Genomic DNA, 18,148 nt, shown 5'->3' with positions numbered 1-18,148 from the left:
GTGTGTTCAAAACATCTACACAAAAGATGTTTTATGCAGTATGAGAATTTATTAGGTTTCCTGGAATGTCTGTTAAGCAGGCGTGGCTTGTAGTAAAATGATCTGAGGTGGAGCCACTGCAGAGCATGTATTAAAATATATTTCTCAGTAATGAATTACAGAGCTGAAATCACCAAGACACATTTTGTGTACTTCCACAAGGGTGTAAATAATGACAGTAAACTTTTTTGGAACTGTTGACATCGAGTGACATTTTTCGAACAGGTAGTAGCTAAGTGTTAAGGGTGCGCGTTGAAATTCCAATTAGCTCTATGTATCAAAAGTTTGAGTGCCTAAGTCCCATGTAGTACGGATCCATTGAATGCTCTGTTCATCCTGCCTAAGGGTCTCCTACCATCACCTCACGTACTGTTGCTTACGATGAAAGGGAATCAACAGAGCAGCAGAAGCTTTGTTATCAAATCTCTGGCTCTGTACATTTTTATTATACTTTGATGGGTCATTAAGCTACATTCAATATTAATGTTTCCATTATGTTGAAAACAGTCTTTTGTTCCCAACATTGGCTTTTAGATCCACTGCTGGAAAGACACACGAAGTTTGTAAATGGCTCACTAGAGTTCACTAGAATATGGCTAGTGAGATTTTCACAAATAATTAGATGAAATAAGCATGCAAAACGTATCCCATCACTGGTAGTTACCAACAATTTCCTCACTCACTGACGGCATTCCTTTTTGTGAACGTATTGTTCCTAAGTTATTGTGCGTTTTATTTTATCATGAGTATCCATAGCATACCATGAGTCTGAAAATAGCACAACATGAATTCAGTGTACAGTTTATTAGGTAAAAATTTGAAACAAGAGCTTAGGGAAACTGAAGAAACTTGGAACACTCGTACCCAACCAAACATCAAACAAGACCAAAAAACAGTGCATATCCATACAAGAGTATAATAAGTAATATCAATAGATCAATGTACAGTAGCATGTTTGGTCACCAACGTCACATTTCCTGATACTTCAGCACAACAAAAAAGGTATTAAAAAAGATGCCTTTTGCAGAGATCTTTTATGTGGTGTATCATTTAAATTGCATATATTTGCAATACATTAAAAACCTGACAGATACAGTACATTTGCTTTACAAATGCTTAAATCAAGATGGAGGCTGATCAGTTTGCTTCCGTCAGCCACACACAGCACAGGATCCTTGATGACAAGTAATATAACTGTTTCATCACACAACCTCTTAAAGGCCATGCATTGAACATCCACAGAACTGAAAACATGAAAAACATCAGGTACACAGCAGAGCTAACATACACCACATGAAAGATCTCTCCAGAATGTGTTTGTCATAATAAAATGTCAGAAAATGTGGCTTCAGTATCATAACATAATGTCTATAGATCTTATCTCAGATTTAGCTTTTGGTGCTATTTAGTAGTTGATTACAAAAAGCGAAGGAGATGCAGTTTGTAATCTCCTTAAAGATTTGTGGCACCACAGATCTACTCTTTAAATGTTGCAGCCTTCCCCAGTATGGAAACTGATAGTGGAATCTGATTCTGAGTTCTAATGCTGTTTCATTTATATTGTACATGTATGTCGGTACATAATAAATGTCATGTATTGTACAATGGAGTAGTAGTATTTTGTGATATTTAAAACTGCCCCAGCTTATAGACTGTAGTATCTATATTGGTAATAGCAGCAGATAACGTGCATATGTACAGGGCATTTATTTTAACCTTTTGCTACTTGAGAGGGCCTCTGTGAAAAAAGTGTGATAATAGGATGGTGAAACTTTGTGGAAACATTTGTAAGGACATGCAGAACAGAAATAACAAATAAACCATTGAAAGAAACACATCTTAATTTCTGCATGAGAGGGTAACATTTGTTAATTGCATACAATGTTAAGTTCTGGCTTACAAAGCGTTGCTCAGTGTGATGACCATCTGCATACACAACAGCCCGGAACTTTGTATGGATACCATTTCATAAGTGTTCGTAGCACTTTTCAAATGCTGGACCGTAGAATATATAGCTGTCCTGACACAGCTCGTGCACTGCTCGAAAATAGCACATTGTGTTGTGGTTGGCAGGAGAGCCAACACCATGTTACTAGAGGAGGCCTAAAGGCACGCGAATTAGCTCACGCAGGTTGGCGTGAGGTCTGGAACAGGACAAGGAAATTAGAATTTAGAAAAACGGACACAGCTGGTGGAATACTTAACTTTAATCCATTAATGACAAATGTCACTCTTGACAGTACATAGTTCACAATATCAATAGTAACTGATAATGGCGCCTTGCTAGGTCGTAGCAAATGACATAGCTGAATGCTATGCTAAACTATCTTCTCGGCAAATGAGAACGTAAGTAGGCAGTGAACCATCGCTAGCAAAGTTGGCTGTACAACTGGGCAAGAGCTAGGAAGTCTCTATAGACCTGCCGTGTGGCGGCACTTGGGCTGCAATCTCTGATAGTGGCGACATGCGAGTCCGATGTATACTACCGGACCGCAGCCGATTTAAAGGCTACCACCTAGCAAGTGTGGTGTCTGGCAGTAACACCACATTCCTGTCCCGCAAATCAGCATACAGTTGTGGCATAAGGCTTCCGCCTGCCGTGGGGAGGACCCCATGTTGACATATGCGACGAGGTGGGGAGGCTAACAACAGGCAAGGCTGTGCCACCCGCACGCTGCCATTCGGACCGCGGGGAGCTAGGAAACGCCTGAAAACCTACTCCAGGGTGCACGCCAACATGCGGTGTATGCACCCGTAGAGAGACAGGAGGGGCTGAAGGGTCAACCTCCATCGGGCCGGGGGCACCCGACGGGCGAAGACGACATATGGTCCAGAGCGGGCAACAGTTCCATGTCGGAGGACAACTGGTCACGGGAAGCGATCGGCGGTGTGTGACCCAGGGAAGCGCCCGGCTGTTGCAGCGACACGTCCACTGCGGGCATCGCCGGCGGGAGAACAGGCAGCGGCGGTGGCGGCGCGTCGCCATGGGGCAAAATGGAAGGCAGCGTCGGTAACACCTGGGGCTGAGGCAAGCCAGTAGATGGGTCCCCGGGGCGCTGACCAGACGGCACCGTCGCTGAAAGCAGACAGCGAGTGGCAGATCCCGTGCGATGACAGAGGCGCAGATGATTGAGATGCTGACGCACCTTACCAGAGGCCCCCAAAACCAGATACATAGCGCTGCCGAGGCAGCGAAGAATGCACCCTTCGAGCAAACGCCGTGAACCTCGATAGTGGCGATAGCAGACAACATCGCTTGGAGCAAAAGCTGGTGTCTGCCGCTGCACAGGAACCTGATGCGGCGGATGTAGCAAAGACAGCAAGGTTCCATGATGACTACCGTGGAGCAACTCAGCCTGAGAGCGATACAAGGACAAAAAGAGCAATAACGCGTCCTCCTGCGAATGCAACTCTTTTAACTTCAATGTCTGTGACCAATCGTTCAGAGGCACCATTTGACTGTGGCGAAAATGGCATGGACGTCAGGTGTTGAATACCATTGGCCTTGCAGAATGATTGAAATTCTGCAGACATGAATTGTGGGCCATTGTCAGAAACAATAGTCTGTGGAAGACCTTCAATGCAAAAGATAGCGGATAACGCTTGGATGATGGTAGATGACGTCGTGGAAGACATCCGGACAACAAAAGGAAAATTACTGAATGAATCTACCACAACCAACGATCGACCATTCCAGAATGGACCAGCAAAATCGATGTGTAAGCGTTGCCAAGGGGAAGTGACTTTTGGCCATGCAAAGAATTTCCGCGGTGGTGCTGATTGTTGTTCGGCACACACCTTGCAAGAAGAGCACATATTCGTAATTGCGGCATCGATTCTGAACCAAGTACAGTGCTGACGTGCAAGTTGTTTCGTTCTCACTATACCCCAATGTCCTCGGTGGAGAAGCTGTAAGACAGAGGACTGTAACTAACGTGGTACCACGACCCCGGACTGATCTTTATCAGAACGCAACAGCAAAACACCACGTCGTACAAAAAGTCTCTGCTTGTGAGCAAAAAATCGGCGAACCAACGGGTCCCCGATCCGTGACTTTGACAGGGGCCATTGCGTAGCAACAAAACGCAGAACGGGAGCAAGGACAGGGTCGGCAGTTGTGGCTGTAGCTACATGACGAAAATCAATCGGAAACGATTCGACCACGTCATCGGTTTCCGCATCAATGGACATGCAAGTTCGGAGGAATCGAATGCCCTATCCTCAGCAACAGGCAAGCGGGACAATGCATTGGCGTTTCTGTGCTTAGCAGTGGACCGATACAAGATATTGTAGCGGTAATGCGAGAGGAAAATAGGCCAGCGAATGAATTTCTGCACTGTACGTGGAGGTACAGGATTGGTCGGATGAAAAAGCGATGTCAGAAAGGTTTGTGGTCTGTGATTATGGTAAAGTGACGACCATACAAGAAATCATGAAACTTTGTAACATCAAATACGAGAGCCAGTGCTTCTTTCTCGATCTGTGAATAATTTCTTTGAGCAGATGATGAGAGCAATTTGGACGAAAAGGCAATAGGGCGATCGTGCGATCCATCTTTGTGCACAAGCACAGCACCGATCCCGAAATCTGATGCATCCACCATCAACAAAAGTGGCTTCTGGGGATCGAATGGTGTAAGGCAAATATTGGGAAGCAACGCAGATTTCAACTGGCGAAAGACGCGTTTGCATTCCGTCGTCCAGATGAACAGAACACTCTTACGGCGTAAGCGATGAAGCGGAGCTGAAATGGAAGAGGCATGCGACACATAGAGGTGGTAGTAATTTATTTTTCCTAGCACACTCTGTAGCTGCTTCAAATTCTGCAGCGACGGCAAGTCTTGTATGGCATGGAGGTGCGTTGGACTGGAATGTATACCTTGGGCATTGAGTACATGTCCCAAGTATGGCAAGTCACGAGCAAAAAACACACATTTGTCCTTCCGCAAGCGAAGACCATTTTGTCGCAAGACCTGAAATAATGTTCTGAGAGTGGCCAAATGTTCTTCTTCCACCTTTGCGGAGATCACAATATCGTCCAGATAATTTGCTGCAGTAGGGACTGGCGCACAAACAGTTTGTAAATATTGCTGAAACAATGCAGGGGCGGATGCACACCCGAATGGCAGTCGTTTGAATCGATACTAACCAAGATGCATGTTAACCACAAAAACGCGCTGGGATTCTTTGTCCACCGGTATTTGCAAGTATGGATCTGCGAGGTCCAACTTCGAAAAATATTTACCTAAGCACAGTTTGTAAAGGAAAAGTTGCAATCACTAGTTGTGGATTCACTGTTGCCTTGAAGTCCACACAAAGTATAAACTTTCCGGAAGGTTTTGGCAAAATTACTAAGGGTAATGCCCAGAGAGAAGCCTGCACACGTTCAATTACACCTTGTGACTCCAAATCGTGTAATGTTATTGCGACCTCATCACGCAATGTGTGGGGAACATTGCGCGCTCTGAAAAATTTTGGTTGCGCGTTTACTTTCAGTTCTAAATGTGCTGTATAGTTCTTAGTGCAACCGAGGCCCGGTGCAAAAATGTCTGCAAATTCTTCACACAGAGGAGAAACACTGTCCGAAGGCACCGTCTGGTTCACTGACAGGACCTGATTTACTATAGAAAAGTTAAACAACTGAAATAAATTGAAACCAAACAAGTTCACTGCAGAAGAAGGATGAAGGACGTAAAATGACACAAGTTTTGTTTGTCCTTTGTATGTTGCAAGAAGGCTACACTGTCATAACACAGGGATCTCTTGACCTGAATAGCTAGTTAACATTTGCGGCACGCAACGGAGGTGTGCCCAGCAGTTTGTAAGTGTCTTGATTGATCAGTGAAACTGCAGCTCCGTTATCGAGCTGGAATGGTATCACTTTGCCATTAATATCCAAGACTACAAAAATTTTATTGTCCTGCTGACGACAAGAGCGACTGTCTCGTGCAATGTGAACTGACACAGGTACATAATCACATGCTACTTGCTACTTTTTGGGACGAACACAGTCACTGTTAGAGAGAGTGGCACTGGGCGGAGTGGAATGAACTACATGAATTTCCATGGGCAAGGTTCGTGAGCCTGAGTATCCTTGGTTCGATTCCGATTCCGGCGCGAAGCAAAGGGCCTGGAACGGTTTTGAGCTTCTGATCTGAGCTTTTTCTGGCAAACACTCCAAACATGTCCTTTCTTATTACAATAAAAGCAAATAGCTTGTCGTGACGAGCAATTCCCACGCAAATGTTTATTAGCACACAGCGAGCATGATTTGATCACTGCATTTGCTTGCCGGCGCGCTACACGTGGCTGAGAGCCTGGCGGCAGCGGCACGGCCTGGGTGCGAGGGCTGTTTACTGCTCCGTGCAGCTCGCCCGGCGGGCCGGTTAACCTGACACACTGTTGGCGAAGTTTCAAATGATTCCTGAGAAAAGTCAAGTGTGTCCTGCCGATCCAAGATGTCCATCACTTGTTGAAGGGACGGATTTACTAGTTTCAAAATCTGTTCCATTATACGAACATCAGAAACGTTCTGTGCAATTGCATCACGTACCATAGTATCTGAATAAGGGAGTCCGCATTGGCACTCAAAAGCACAATCCCTAGTCAGGGCTTGCAAGGTTGCAACCCACTCCTGATTAGTCTGACTTGCCGTACGTTTTGTACGAAAGAAGGTATACCGTTTTTATCAACTACATTGACTGATTCTTTGAAATATGCATCTAATGCAGACAAAATTTATGCGTAGGACAGAGTTGCTATGTCGCGGCGGGGAAATAATTTGACTATCACATGGTATGTTTGTACGCCAACTGAAGACAACAAAAATGGCTGCCACTTGTTACCTTGAATTCTGTAGGTGGTGAGATGGAATCCAAATTGGTGTGACCACTCCGTCCAGCTTTACAGTGCAGCATCAAAAGGTCGAAAAGTTGGTGCAACAGCGTGTTGTGGCTGCATTAACGGTGGAGCTGCGGCTGCCGCATTGTTTTGAATAGCATGTTGACCCTGGGCGAGCTGTCCAAGGGCATCCAGTAAGACCTGCGTCTGCTCATTCTGTAAGCGATAAAATTCGGACAGTACATCTGGAGATTACACAAGTAAATCAGGGCAATATTGATAAGAATGCGGTTGTGTCTCGTCACCAATTTTGTGGTTGGCAGGAGAGCCAACACCGTGTTACTAGAGGAGGCCGAAAGGCACACGTTTTAGCTCACGCAGACTGGCATGAGGTCTGGAACAGGACAAGGAAATTAGAATTTAGAAAATTGGATGTAGCTGGTGGAATACTTAACTTTAATGCACTAATGATGAACATCGCTCTTGACGGTACATAGTTCACAATATCTATAGTAACTGATAATGGCTCCTTGCTAGGTCGTAGCAAATGACATAGCTGAAGGCTATGCTAAACTATCTTCTCGGCAAATGAGAACGTAAGTAGGCAGTGAACCATCGCTAGCAAAGTTGGCTGTACAACTGGGCGAGTGCTAGGAAGTCTCTCTAGACCTGCCGTGTGGCAGCGCTCGGTCTGCAATCACTGATAGTGGCGACACACGTGTCCGACGTATACTACTGGACCGCAGCCGATTTAAAGGCTACCACCTAGCAAGTGTGGTGTCTGGTTGTGACACCACACATTGCATTCGGCATTCTCAGCCGTGGCAACATAACTTCTTCAAAAATTTGCACCACAGTTGGCTGTCAGCCTCTCCAAGGAGCAATTCCTAAATCACCAATTAATATGAATATATGAATAATATTCCTCAACCCCAATGTGGAAAGAGGACCTCTCCGTATTCCTTAAATGCATTGATACTTGTGAAGAGTAGCAGCACTATTGCTGATGTTTTGATAAAACAACCTTACAAATAAAGCCCTGCATGCCTTGTCCAGACTGTCTTCAGCTGTAATGCACTATCAGTACTGGCATATATTGACAAGTCACGACACTAATACTGCTAACATCACAAATCCTGCAGTGCACAGTCTGAACATAATTCATAGAATGTTGGGTTCCCATACAGTAAATAATTTTGTCATTACTGGCTCAAGTAGCAAAAGTTAAATTATAACCCCAATGTGTCTTACTGTATCCTTTTCACAATGCACATGTGTTTGTGTGCATGTATGTACACAAAGTGGTGAAATTGAGTGTATTTAAATGCTTAATGATAGATTATAGATTGGTAAAATATTGCTTCTTTTACACTATTGCTTGATTTAACAATGACTTGAACTACTGACAACAGTGTACTATTTATATTATCCTAAAAATCTTTATAAACTTTACTAAAAAGTTTTGCTCAAATATATTCTGTTAGCAGTCTTACAGAAATATAATTTTGCTGTGTTTCAGATTGAAAATTACTTATTGTCACTGTCTTGGTGGAAAAGCAATATCATACATAGCTAAGGTACCAGCATTGCACACTTTGGAGTTCAATTCTGTTAAATTTTATAAATTAAAGCCCAGTGTGGACTGCATTCTTGAAATGTCGGAGCTCCGCAGGCTTTTCTTCAAGGATTGTATTTGCTGGGCCATCCCATTTGACAAGTTTCCTGGCAGACTGGTGAACCTCAGGTAACACTACATTCATACTAGTGTAGTAGTCTAGCTAACAGGTGTGTGTGTGTGGGGGGGGGGGGGGGGGTGGCAACTTCCACAAACACCTTGGAGTGTTATACAGCAGGTGCAAGCTGGTTGCCAGAAGTTCTGTTGTCATTGAATTCCAAAAATTCTATGAACCACAACACTCAACAGGTGACTTCTTCTCTGGACCTCTGTGATCACTAAAATGTGAAAGGGGAAGTCCTACAGAACGAAATTGTGACCAGTGGTAAGAGACAAGTAGTAGATTCCAACAGGGAACTAAATGGATGACCGTTGTGTGAGGTCATACTGCGTACCATAACAAAACAGAAAAAATGATACTAAACCCTGTCAGTTGGACAGTTTATGGATACTATCTTTTTTGGACATCAAAGGAATCTTGTCCTAGATTTTATGGAATGTGAATGGCAGTTAATTCTCAAGCCTACTGCTGAAGATTAGATGGGTAAATCACATAACTAATGAGGAGGTATTGAAGAGAAGTGGGGAGAAGAGGAGTTTGTGGCACAACTTGACTAGAAGAAGGATCAGTAGGTAGGACATGTGCTGAGGCATCAAGGGATCACCAATTTAGTATTGGAGGGCAGCATGGAGGGTAAAAATCGTAGAGGGAGACCAAGAGATGAATACGCTAAGCAGATTCAGAAGGATGTAGGTTGCAGTAGGTACTGGGAGATGAAGCAGCTTGCACAGGATAGAGTAGCATGGAGAGCTGCATCAAACCACTCTCAGGACTGAAGACAACAACAACAACAACTACTACAACTACTACTACTACTACTACTACTGTGAGTTATCAGGATAAGTGAAAATAACCATTCAATATAAGTGCTGTGGTCTCTAGTATTCTGGTGTCTCAATTTAAGATGAAAGTTTTTGGCTAAATTCTGCCCAACAAACGTGAGAATTGTTGCTGCATCAGTTCAAATGGGACATTTTTGAACATATACCCTATAGCCCAGACTTCGCTCTAACTGGTTTCCATCTCTTCATGGACTCTGAACAGAGGCTCGGCTACAATAAAGAACTTGAAGATCCTGTAACAGGAAGAGTGTAATCTTAGCTAACAGGGTTTCACTTAGAGAGAATCTGTTGCTCATTAACTGTTTGTGCATTGCATTTAGAGAAAAATTGGGAAAAATGTTTTTTATGAATATTTACTATATATGTTGTACATATGCCATATGCTTTTGCTGAAGTTGTTCTGATGCTACTGGTTAAAAAATAAAGTAATTATTCTAAATGGCATCATTGTCATTGAAATTCAGTGTAAGTATTACTTAGATTTAAAGTAATTAGTACAAATACATAAACTAATTTCTTATTTATTTTATTAGAAAGTGTTAAAACTTTTTACTGTTTAGTTAAGGAATAAAACAGCATGTTTCTTTGAATCTTACATTTATTTTTAACACAAAATCATTCTGCAAAATTGATTTTTTACTGATTTATATTTAATCAAAATTTTTGAAACGGTTATTTTGTTTGTTAAAACACAATGCAACATTGCATCTGGAGTATTTGACTGTTGAATAGGCCTTTGTACAAAGTCTGCATCTTGATTCTGAATCTAAATGCTCAGGCCAGTATCCGATTTGGTCAAAGTGCACGTCAGCATCTGGGCAGATTGCCTTAGGCTTTCTTTTGGGAGCAGGTGATCTTAGAGAATCTGTGATTGGGTGGCCACTCTTTCTGGTGTGCCAGTTCCTTTCTTCAGTGAAGCACTTGCTCTGTCTGCTCGAAACTTCAGCAGTGGTGTATATTTCTCATTTTTCTGACCACAATGTTATCTGTAAAACAGCCAACCATTTACACAAGCCAAATCTATGGAATGGAAAATAATTCTCAGGTAGTACTTTTTGCTTTTTATGTTTATTCGGTATATCAGGACGGACATATTCCTCCTGCATGCATATTATACTTCAGCACAATGTTGGGACATAGAACTTCTACGTACAATCTGTTTCTTTTACTCCAATGTTCCATATTTGCAACAGGTTCCTTGCCTTTATAAAGAGAAGTCAGGTGGACAGCTTTATTGTCAAACCATTTCAAAACTATAATTTTGTTTTCTTCATCTAACCTATAATCACAAGTTCCTTTGGCTGCTTTTTTCATCTCTGCATGTTTTCTGTTGGCATCCACCCAGTTCGGTTTTTCTGGTGGTTCCCACAACATATATTCCTTCATTTCTAAGCTTTGCTGCTGTGTTGAGGGATGTAAACTAGTTGTCCATAAAGACTTTGAGAACGTGCCTAGGCATGCCAATTTCAATCAGCCACATCACTACATTTCCACTCATTCCTAACTCAGGATTACATGCAGTGTTTGTTCCCTTCCCAACATACACTTTAAAATCATAAATGTAGCCATTTGCACCAGCTCAAACAAATACTTTTATGTCCCATCTGTGTGGCCTCGATTTTATATACTGGCACATAGAAGTGTGTGATTTTAAAGGGACAATAAGTTCATCAATGCCATTGTATTCTTCAATTTCAGTTTTGATAAAATTGTTCTTTAGTTGATCTAAAGATGGTTCCACCTTGAACAATTTGTATGCTGTGTGTCACATCTGGGTAACATATTTGCATTTTCATTCACATGCAAATACTTCCTCAACTTGTAGAATCGACAGAGTGGCATCGTGTCAGCTATCTGTTTATAGCTTGTCTCATTTGCGTAATTCATCTTGTAACTGGGAACACTCACAATACCATTTACTAAATGAATGCCAATGAACTGTCTCATTGCTTTGGCACTAGCATTTATACTTCGCCTTACCGTTCAGTTGAGTATCTGTGTAACTAAATTGTAAATTATAGTCTCATCAATAAAACTTTCACAATATTAGAAGGGGGTATGTTCTTCACTTAGTGGATCTGAAAACTGCACGGCACAGCGAACATCCATGGCCTGCAGATCCTTGCATACCCATGCATAGCACAGGCAATTTGCATTTTCTAGGCATAACAGCTATAGGAGTTTCATCATTAGTAGGAGGATCATCAAAACTGTCCAGTGCAACATCTGTCTGTTGAGGCAATACTTGCTGCACTGATGGATCATCATCAAATTCACCATCTGAAACAATTTCGTCATCTGATATTTCAGATTCATCACAACACAACCCATCACAATGCAGTTAGTCCACGAACCCACGCGAATTGTAAATGGTTGCGAAAACACACTTGACCTCTTAGCCACAAACAATCCAGAGCTGATAGAGAGCATCATAACTGATACAGGGATTAGTGATCACAAGGCCGTTGTAGCTAGGCTTAATACTGTTTTTTCCAAATCCACCAGAAACAAACGCAAAATAATTTTATTTAAAAAAGCGGATAAAGTGTCACTAGAAGCCTTCCTAAGAGACAATCTCCATTCCTTCTGAACTGACTATGCAAATGTAAATGAGATGTGGCTCAAATTCAAAGATATAGTAGCAACAGCAATTGAGAGATTCATACCACATAAATTGGTAAGAGATGGAACTGATCCCCCGTGGTACACAAAACAGGTCCGAACGCTGTTGCAGAGGCATGGGAGAAAGCACGCGAAGTTCAGAAGAACGCGAAATCCTGAAGATTGGCTAAAATTTACAGGCGTGTGAAATTTGGCACGGACTTCAATGCGAGATGCCTTTAATAGGTTCCACAACAAAACATTGTCTCAAAATCTGGTAGAAAATCCGAAGAAATTCTGGTCATATGTAAAGTACACAAGTGGCAAGACGCAGTCAATACCTTCGCTGCGCAGTGCCGATGGTACTGTTACCGACGACTGTGCCGCTAAAGCGGAGTTATTGAACGCAGTTTTCCGAAATTCCTTTACCAGGGAAGACGAATGGAATATTCCAGAATTTGAAACACGAACAGCTGCTAGCATAAGTTTCTTAGAAGTAGATACCTTAGTGGTTGCGAAGCAACTCAAATCACTGGATACGGGGAGGTCTTCAGGTCCAGGTTGTATACTGATTAGGTTCCTTTCAGATTACGCTGATGTTACAGCTCCCTACTTAACACTCATATACAACCGCTCGCTCACCGATAGATCTGTACCTACAGATTGGAAAATTGCGCAGGTCGCACCAGTGTTTAAGAAGGGTAGTAGGAGTAATCCATCGAAATACAGACCTACATCACTGACGTCGGTTTGCAGAAGGGTTTTGGAGCATATACTGTATTCAAACATTATGAATCACCTCAAAAGGAACGATCTATTGATAAGTAATCAGCATGGTTTCAGAAAACATCTTTCTTGTGCAACGCAGCTAGCTCTTTATTCGCACGAAGTAATGTCCGTTATCGACAGGGGATCTCAAGTTGATTCTGTATTTCTAGATTTCCGGAAAGCTTTTGACACTGTTCCTCACAAGGACTTCTAATCAAGCTGCGGGCCTATGGGGTATCGTCTCAGTTGTGCGACTGGATTCGTGATTGCCCGTCAGGAAGGTCGCAGTTCGTAGTAATAGGCGGCAAATCGTCGAGTAAAACTGGAGTGATATCAGGTGTTCCCCAGGGAAGCGTCCTGGGACCTCTGCTGTTCCTGATCTATATAAATGACCTGGGTGACAATCTGAGCAGTTCTCTTAGGTTGTTCGCAGATGATGCTGTAATTTACCGTCTAGTAAGGTCATCCGAAGACTAGTATCAGTTGCAAAGCGATTTAGAAAAGATTGCTGTATGGTGTGGCAGATGGCAGTTGACGCTAAATAACGAAAAGTGTGAGGTGATCCACATGAGTTCCAAAAGAAATCCGTTGGAATTCGATTACTCGATAAATTGTACACTTCTCAAGGCTGTCAATTGAACTAAGTACCTGGGTGTTAAAATTACGTAGAACTTCATTTGGAAAGACCACATAGATAATATTGTGGGGAAGGCGAGCCAAATGTTGCATTTCATTGACAGGACACTTAGAAGATGCAACAAGTCCACTAAAGTGACAGCTTATACTACACTCGTTCGTCCTCTGTTAGAATACTGCTGCGCGGTGTGGGATCCTTACCAGGTAGGATTGATGGAGGACATCGAAAGGGTGTAAAAAAGGGCAGCTCGTTTTGTATTATCACGTAATAGGGGAGAGGGTGTGGCAGATATGATACGCTAATTGGGATGGAAGTCATTAAAGCAAAGGTGTTTTTCATTGCGGCGAGATCTATTTACGAAATTTCAGTCACCAACTTTCTCTTCCGAATGCGAAAATATTTTGTTGAGCCCAACCTACATAGGTAGGAATGATCATCAAAATGAAATAAGAGAAATCAGAGCTCGAACAGAAAGGTTCAGGTGTTCGTTTTTCCCGCGTGCTGTTCGGGAGTGGAATGTTAGAGAGATAATATGATTGTGGTTCGATGAACCCTCTGCCAAGCACTTAAATGTGAATTGCAGAGTAGTCATGTAGATGTAGATGTAGAATTTCACTATCTTGTAGAGCTTTGTGTTGTCCATGCTTAACCCATAAAGAAAATATGATGCAAGAATGAAAACTGCAAAATATTATATAAGAACAAAAACAATACAATCTCATGATACAAATTCATCTTTGTATACCTCATACATACTAATGCATCAATGACTCCAAATGGTGACATTAGTATTTACGTAATAATTAGAGGTAAAAATACATACATAACTCTATTGTATTTTCATAGTTTTTTCCCCTTCCCATTTAGGTACAAAGTAAAGTTGGTTCCGTAGCCGAGACTTTCAGTATACACAGAACAAAATTAAACACAAAACGTGCTGTTCACTGACAAATGCAATAGCAAATCTCATGACTCTTCCGTCTTCTGTACATCAAACGAACGACAAGTCACAAAACCAAATGCCACTGCGATCTGTTAGCCAAACTCAGAACTATGCAAACCAATGCCAAACACCATCACTGAAGTATTTGGAAGCTCAAAGATACAAGGAATACTTAACGGTGGCATTTGGAGTCACAGATGCAGAAAGGATTAAGAAATATGGTGAACATTTAAATCTGAATGGTGGTTATACAGAGAAATAAAGTGTAGTTTTGAGGATGGTTTTAATAGATATGCTTCAACTATTCAAGTATTTTATTCATAGCTGAGTGAAGCTTCTTTTTTGATAGTTCTCACATTTGATACAGCACAACATATTCCTCAATAATAAGTAGCTTTCCTGCTTCGTGTTGCACACAGCCCGAATAAAATTTTGGTAGAAGCAGTAATCTGACTTATCTCCTTTAGCCAATGGAAGCTTTGAATGAGTGTATTTATATTACGCAGAATGAAAATTGACTGTGGCAACTCTTGATAATTACCGTGTCTCTTGTCTTGTGCAAGCAGAGAGCTGGAGATTGACTACTGTGACGGAGACCAGGACGTACTGGACAGAATCAGTGCCCAGATGCCAGACCTGAGGGTGAAGGGCACACTCGGGGCACAAATCACAGATGATAGTTACGACGAATACGAATATTATGAAGAGGGTAACTCCGAGTGACACCATTTCGAGGGTCTGCACACAGTCGGCACACGCGGAGCGGGGTAGCTGTGGGATCGACACACTGCTGGAAGTTGCTCTCGTGTTCTAAAGACCCTGACTACAAAACTCAGCCTGTGCCTCCATTTGCTTACTGTCCTCAGCTTCAACAGGGCGTTGGGCACCCAAAATATGGAAATCAGAAGAGGAAAACACCTGACAATACGTGAACAGTGAAGATTTTAGTAATTGAACATGTCTCAAGTGTCTCAGTTTTGGTTTAAATTATTACATTTAATTATCGATGTATGTTACTGGAAGGTCTGCTGATACAAATAGAAATTAGTTTTTGCAATATTATGAATGACACACAATGTTTTTAATACCGTGTGGCCGAAAATATTTCTTTCCATGATTGCAGATTCCAGTTTTTGGTATGTAGTAGTGTGTGACTACATATGGTGGTTACAGTAAAAGAAAACTTGTGATTTTTTTTTTATTCCTTGTGCGTTTAGTTGTGAGGTGATGTTACTCAAAGCAACAAAGGATAGGATATTAATTTAACCATAAAAATTGATGCCAGTGATGTGCAGGTGTGTGTTTGTGGTGCAGTTTGGTAGAGAAAGAGGTTTGTGTCCCTATGACGAGTGAAGGACCTCAAAGGATTAACAGTCTTCAGTCCTGTCTCACCACTGAAGCTCTGAGTTTTCCTAACCCATAAAATCCTGTAGTTTCCAGAACAGATTTCTGCGAGAGTGTCTCGGCTTTTATTTTATTTTTTATAGATGGCTGTAGATGATGTAGTGCTCCATCTCTAATGATCTTGTCCTCCTTATCATGATGAACTGCAGTCAGTGTTTCTTCAGGCTTTCAGAATATCACTACAATCTAGATAAAAATTTCTGAACTCTTTTCAGCCTCCATTGCCAGTTCAGACTTCCCATAACAACTATAATTATGTCTGCTTACTTAGTTACTGTTGTAGTGTGGGACTGAAGACTGGTTTTACGCTGCCCTCCAAGTTAGTCTCTCCTGTGCTTTCCTCTTCATAAATGTGTGTGTGTGTGTGTGTGTGTGTGTGTGTGTGTGTGTGTGTGTGTGTGTGTGTGTGTATACCCTGCATCCTCTTGAAACTGTTAATTGTAGTCAACCTTGGTCTGATTCTAGTGATTAATACATTTATCTTTTCTCAGAAAAGTTTTTATTGCTGTTACTAGTCTGTGTTGTATACTCTTTTTACTTCTGGCATTGTCATTTATTTTGCTGGCCAAATACCAAAATTCACCTGCTGCAGGGTGAGCAGTAGCAAATGGATCATCTTCAAATGAGCAGTATGTAAATATTTAAGATAAGAAAAAGCTTATTTATTCAATATCAGAAGTTAATGTTTTTTATTATCTATATGGCCACTTAAAAAAACATCCAAGTGGCAGCCCTTCTCTTCAATACAATTTTCAACTCTCAACCGGAAGTTACTTGTAACTCAGGTATTGGTCAATAAAAACCGTGCTGGCACCCGAACAATTATAATTGTGGATACCGAGACACACAACCAGTTGTATGAGATTCGAATTCTGGTGTGCCAGGAATGAATAAACATTTATTAACCAAATAAACACAGAATAGATAATGGATAAGACCTGAGGCTAGTTAGTGCTAGAGAAGAGTTTGACAAGAACTGTCTATTACTGCCAAGAAATTATCATTATAAAATATTCATGAAATGTCAATGTACACAGAGAACAAAACAAAATCCAGTGCCTCTCACAACTGGTGTGCAAAGTCTTTGACAGCTGGTGTAAACACAGCAGCTGACAGCAAGTGACAATCTCAGTCACTAAGTCAGCCCCTAAGGAGAAGTGGAGTACTTTGTGGGCAATAATGAGTCTACTGTTGCAGTTCAGCACGAGTTTTGTCACCATTTCAATCGTGCGAGACGTGATAGTGTTCCCACTTGCAACACCATTTTACTTTGGGCTGAATCATTTCTTTTATGAGGAACAGTGACGAGTGGAAAGCCATCAGGGATGCCTCACGCGGAACGCATTGCAGAAAATGTAGAAAGAGTTTGGCAAGCCGTAAAAGCTGGTTGTCGATCTGCTAGGAGACATTCTGCTGAAATGAACCTCAGTAATCACTCCATAAAGTGTATTTTGTCTATTGATGTAGGATTTTATTGTTACAAAATGGTCGTGGTGCAACAATTGAACCCTAAACATTACGTACAGGAGCTAAATTTTGCTCAAGAAATGGAATTCGTAGTTGAGCAAAATGACAGCATTATTTTGCCCGAGTGCTGACGCTCATTTTTATTTGAACATGGTAAATCACCAGAACTGTCATTAAAGCACGAGTGAAAATCAAAAACTAATGCACGAGAGACCATTAAATAGTCCCAAGGTGACTGACTGGTGTGCTGTAACTGATACAAATGTTACTGGTGCATACTTTGGAACACTGCACATAAATTTAAGTTAAAGACAGCTCTTCTTCTGGCATCTGCAGCTGTGTCAATACATCTTGCAAAAAGGACACCACATACAACTGTATGGTAACCTGTAATGGGAGGTGTATATCTAAACAGAAAAAATCTGAATGATTATCTGTTTGATACAGTGGATCTATGTCATAATATTATAGTCACAAAACTATAGTAATGAAAATCACTAAACATACTCACAGTACTTTTAAGTCACCAATGAAATTGATGTAGGAAAGAAGGATTGTGCAACCTTTGCTGGTGTGTATATATCATCTTCCTTAAAAGCGATGAAGAACCTATAACCGATAATAAAAAATAAGGGATAGAAGGTCCCTGGACAATAACGTGTACTGAACCGAGAGTTTGAATACTAACAAATTACCGATCACATCCTAGTGATAGAAGCCACAAACGGTCTACACTGAGCGCACAGCAAGTCACCGGTACTCGGAGCTTAGTGCTTTTGTTGTAGTTGGCCAAACCTTTGCCGGCTGCTTACAGGTATGCAGGATGAGGTTAACCTGTTGCTTGTCCCATTGCACAGTTGCACTATTGAGAC

At 41.7% G+C, this 18,148-nt stretch overlaps 1 protein-coding gene across 2 annotated transcripts in view; it reads left to right on the top strand.

Moving 5' to 3' along the window:
- The window catches only part of LOC126291884 (F-box/LRR-repeat protein 17-like), an 89,562-nt gene extending 73,958 nt beyond the window's left edge, over nucleotides 1–15,604 (top strand). For both annotated transcript variants that reach the window (XM_049985609.1, XM_049985610.1), the window contains 2 exons: nucleotides 8,398–8,622; nucleotides 14,972–15,604. In XM_049985609.1, the coding sequence (XP_049841566.1) occupies nucleotides 8,398–8,622; nucleotides 14,972–15,128 (382 nt within the window). In that variant the 3' untranslated portion in view covers nucleotides 15,129–15,604. The remainder of the gene's footprint in view (nucleotides 1–8,397; nucleotides 8,623–14,971) is intronic.
- The last annotated feature ends 2,544 nt before the right edge of the window (nucleotides 15,605–18,148 follow it).

This window comes from Schistocerca gregaria, chromosome 9, assembly GCF_023897955.1.
Source record: "Schistocerca gregaria isolate iqSchGreg1 chromosome 9, iqSchGreg1.2, whole genome shotgun sequence".
Lineage (NCBI taxonomy): Eukaryota > Metazoa > Arthropoda > Insecta > Orthoptera > Acrididae > Schistocerca > Schistocerca gregaria.
The sequence above is the reverse complement of the archived record's forward strand: the minus strand, read 5'-3'. Positions and strand labels throughout refer to the sequence as shown.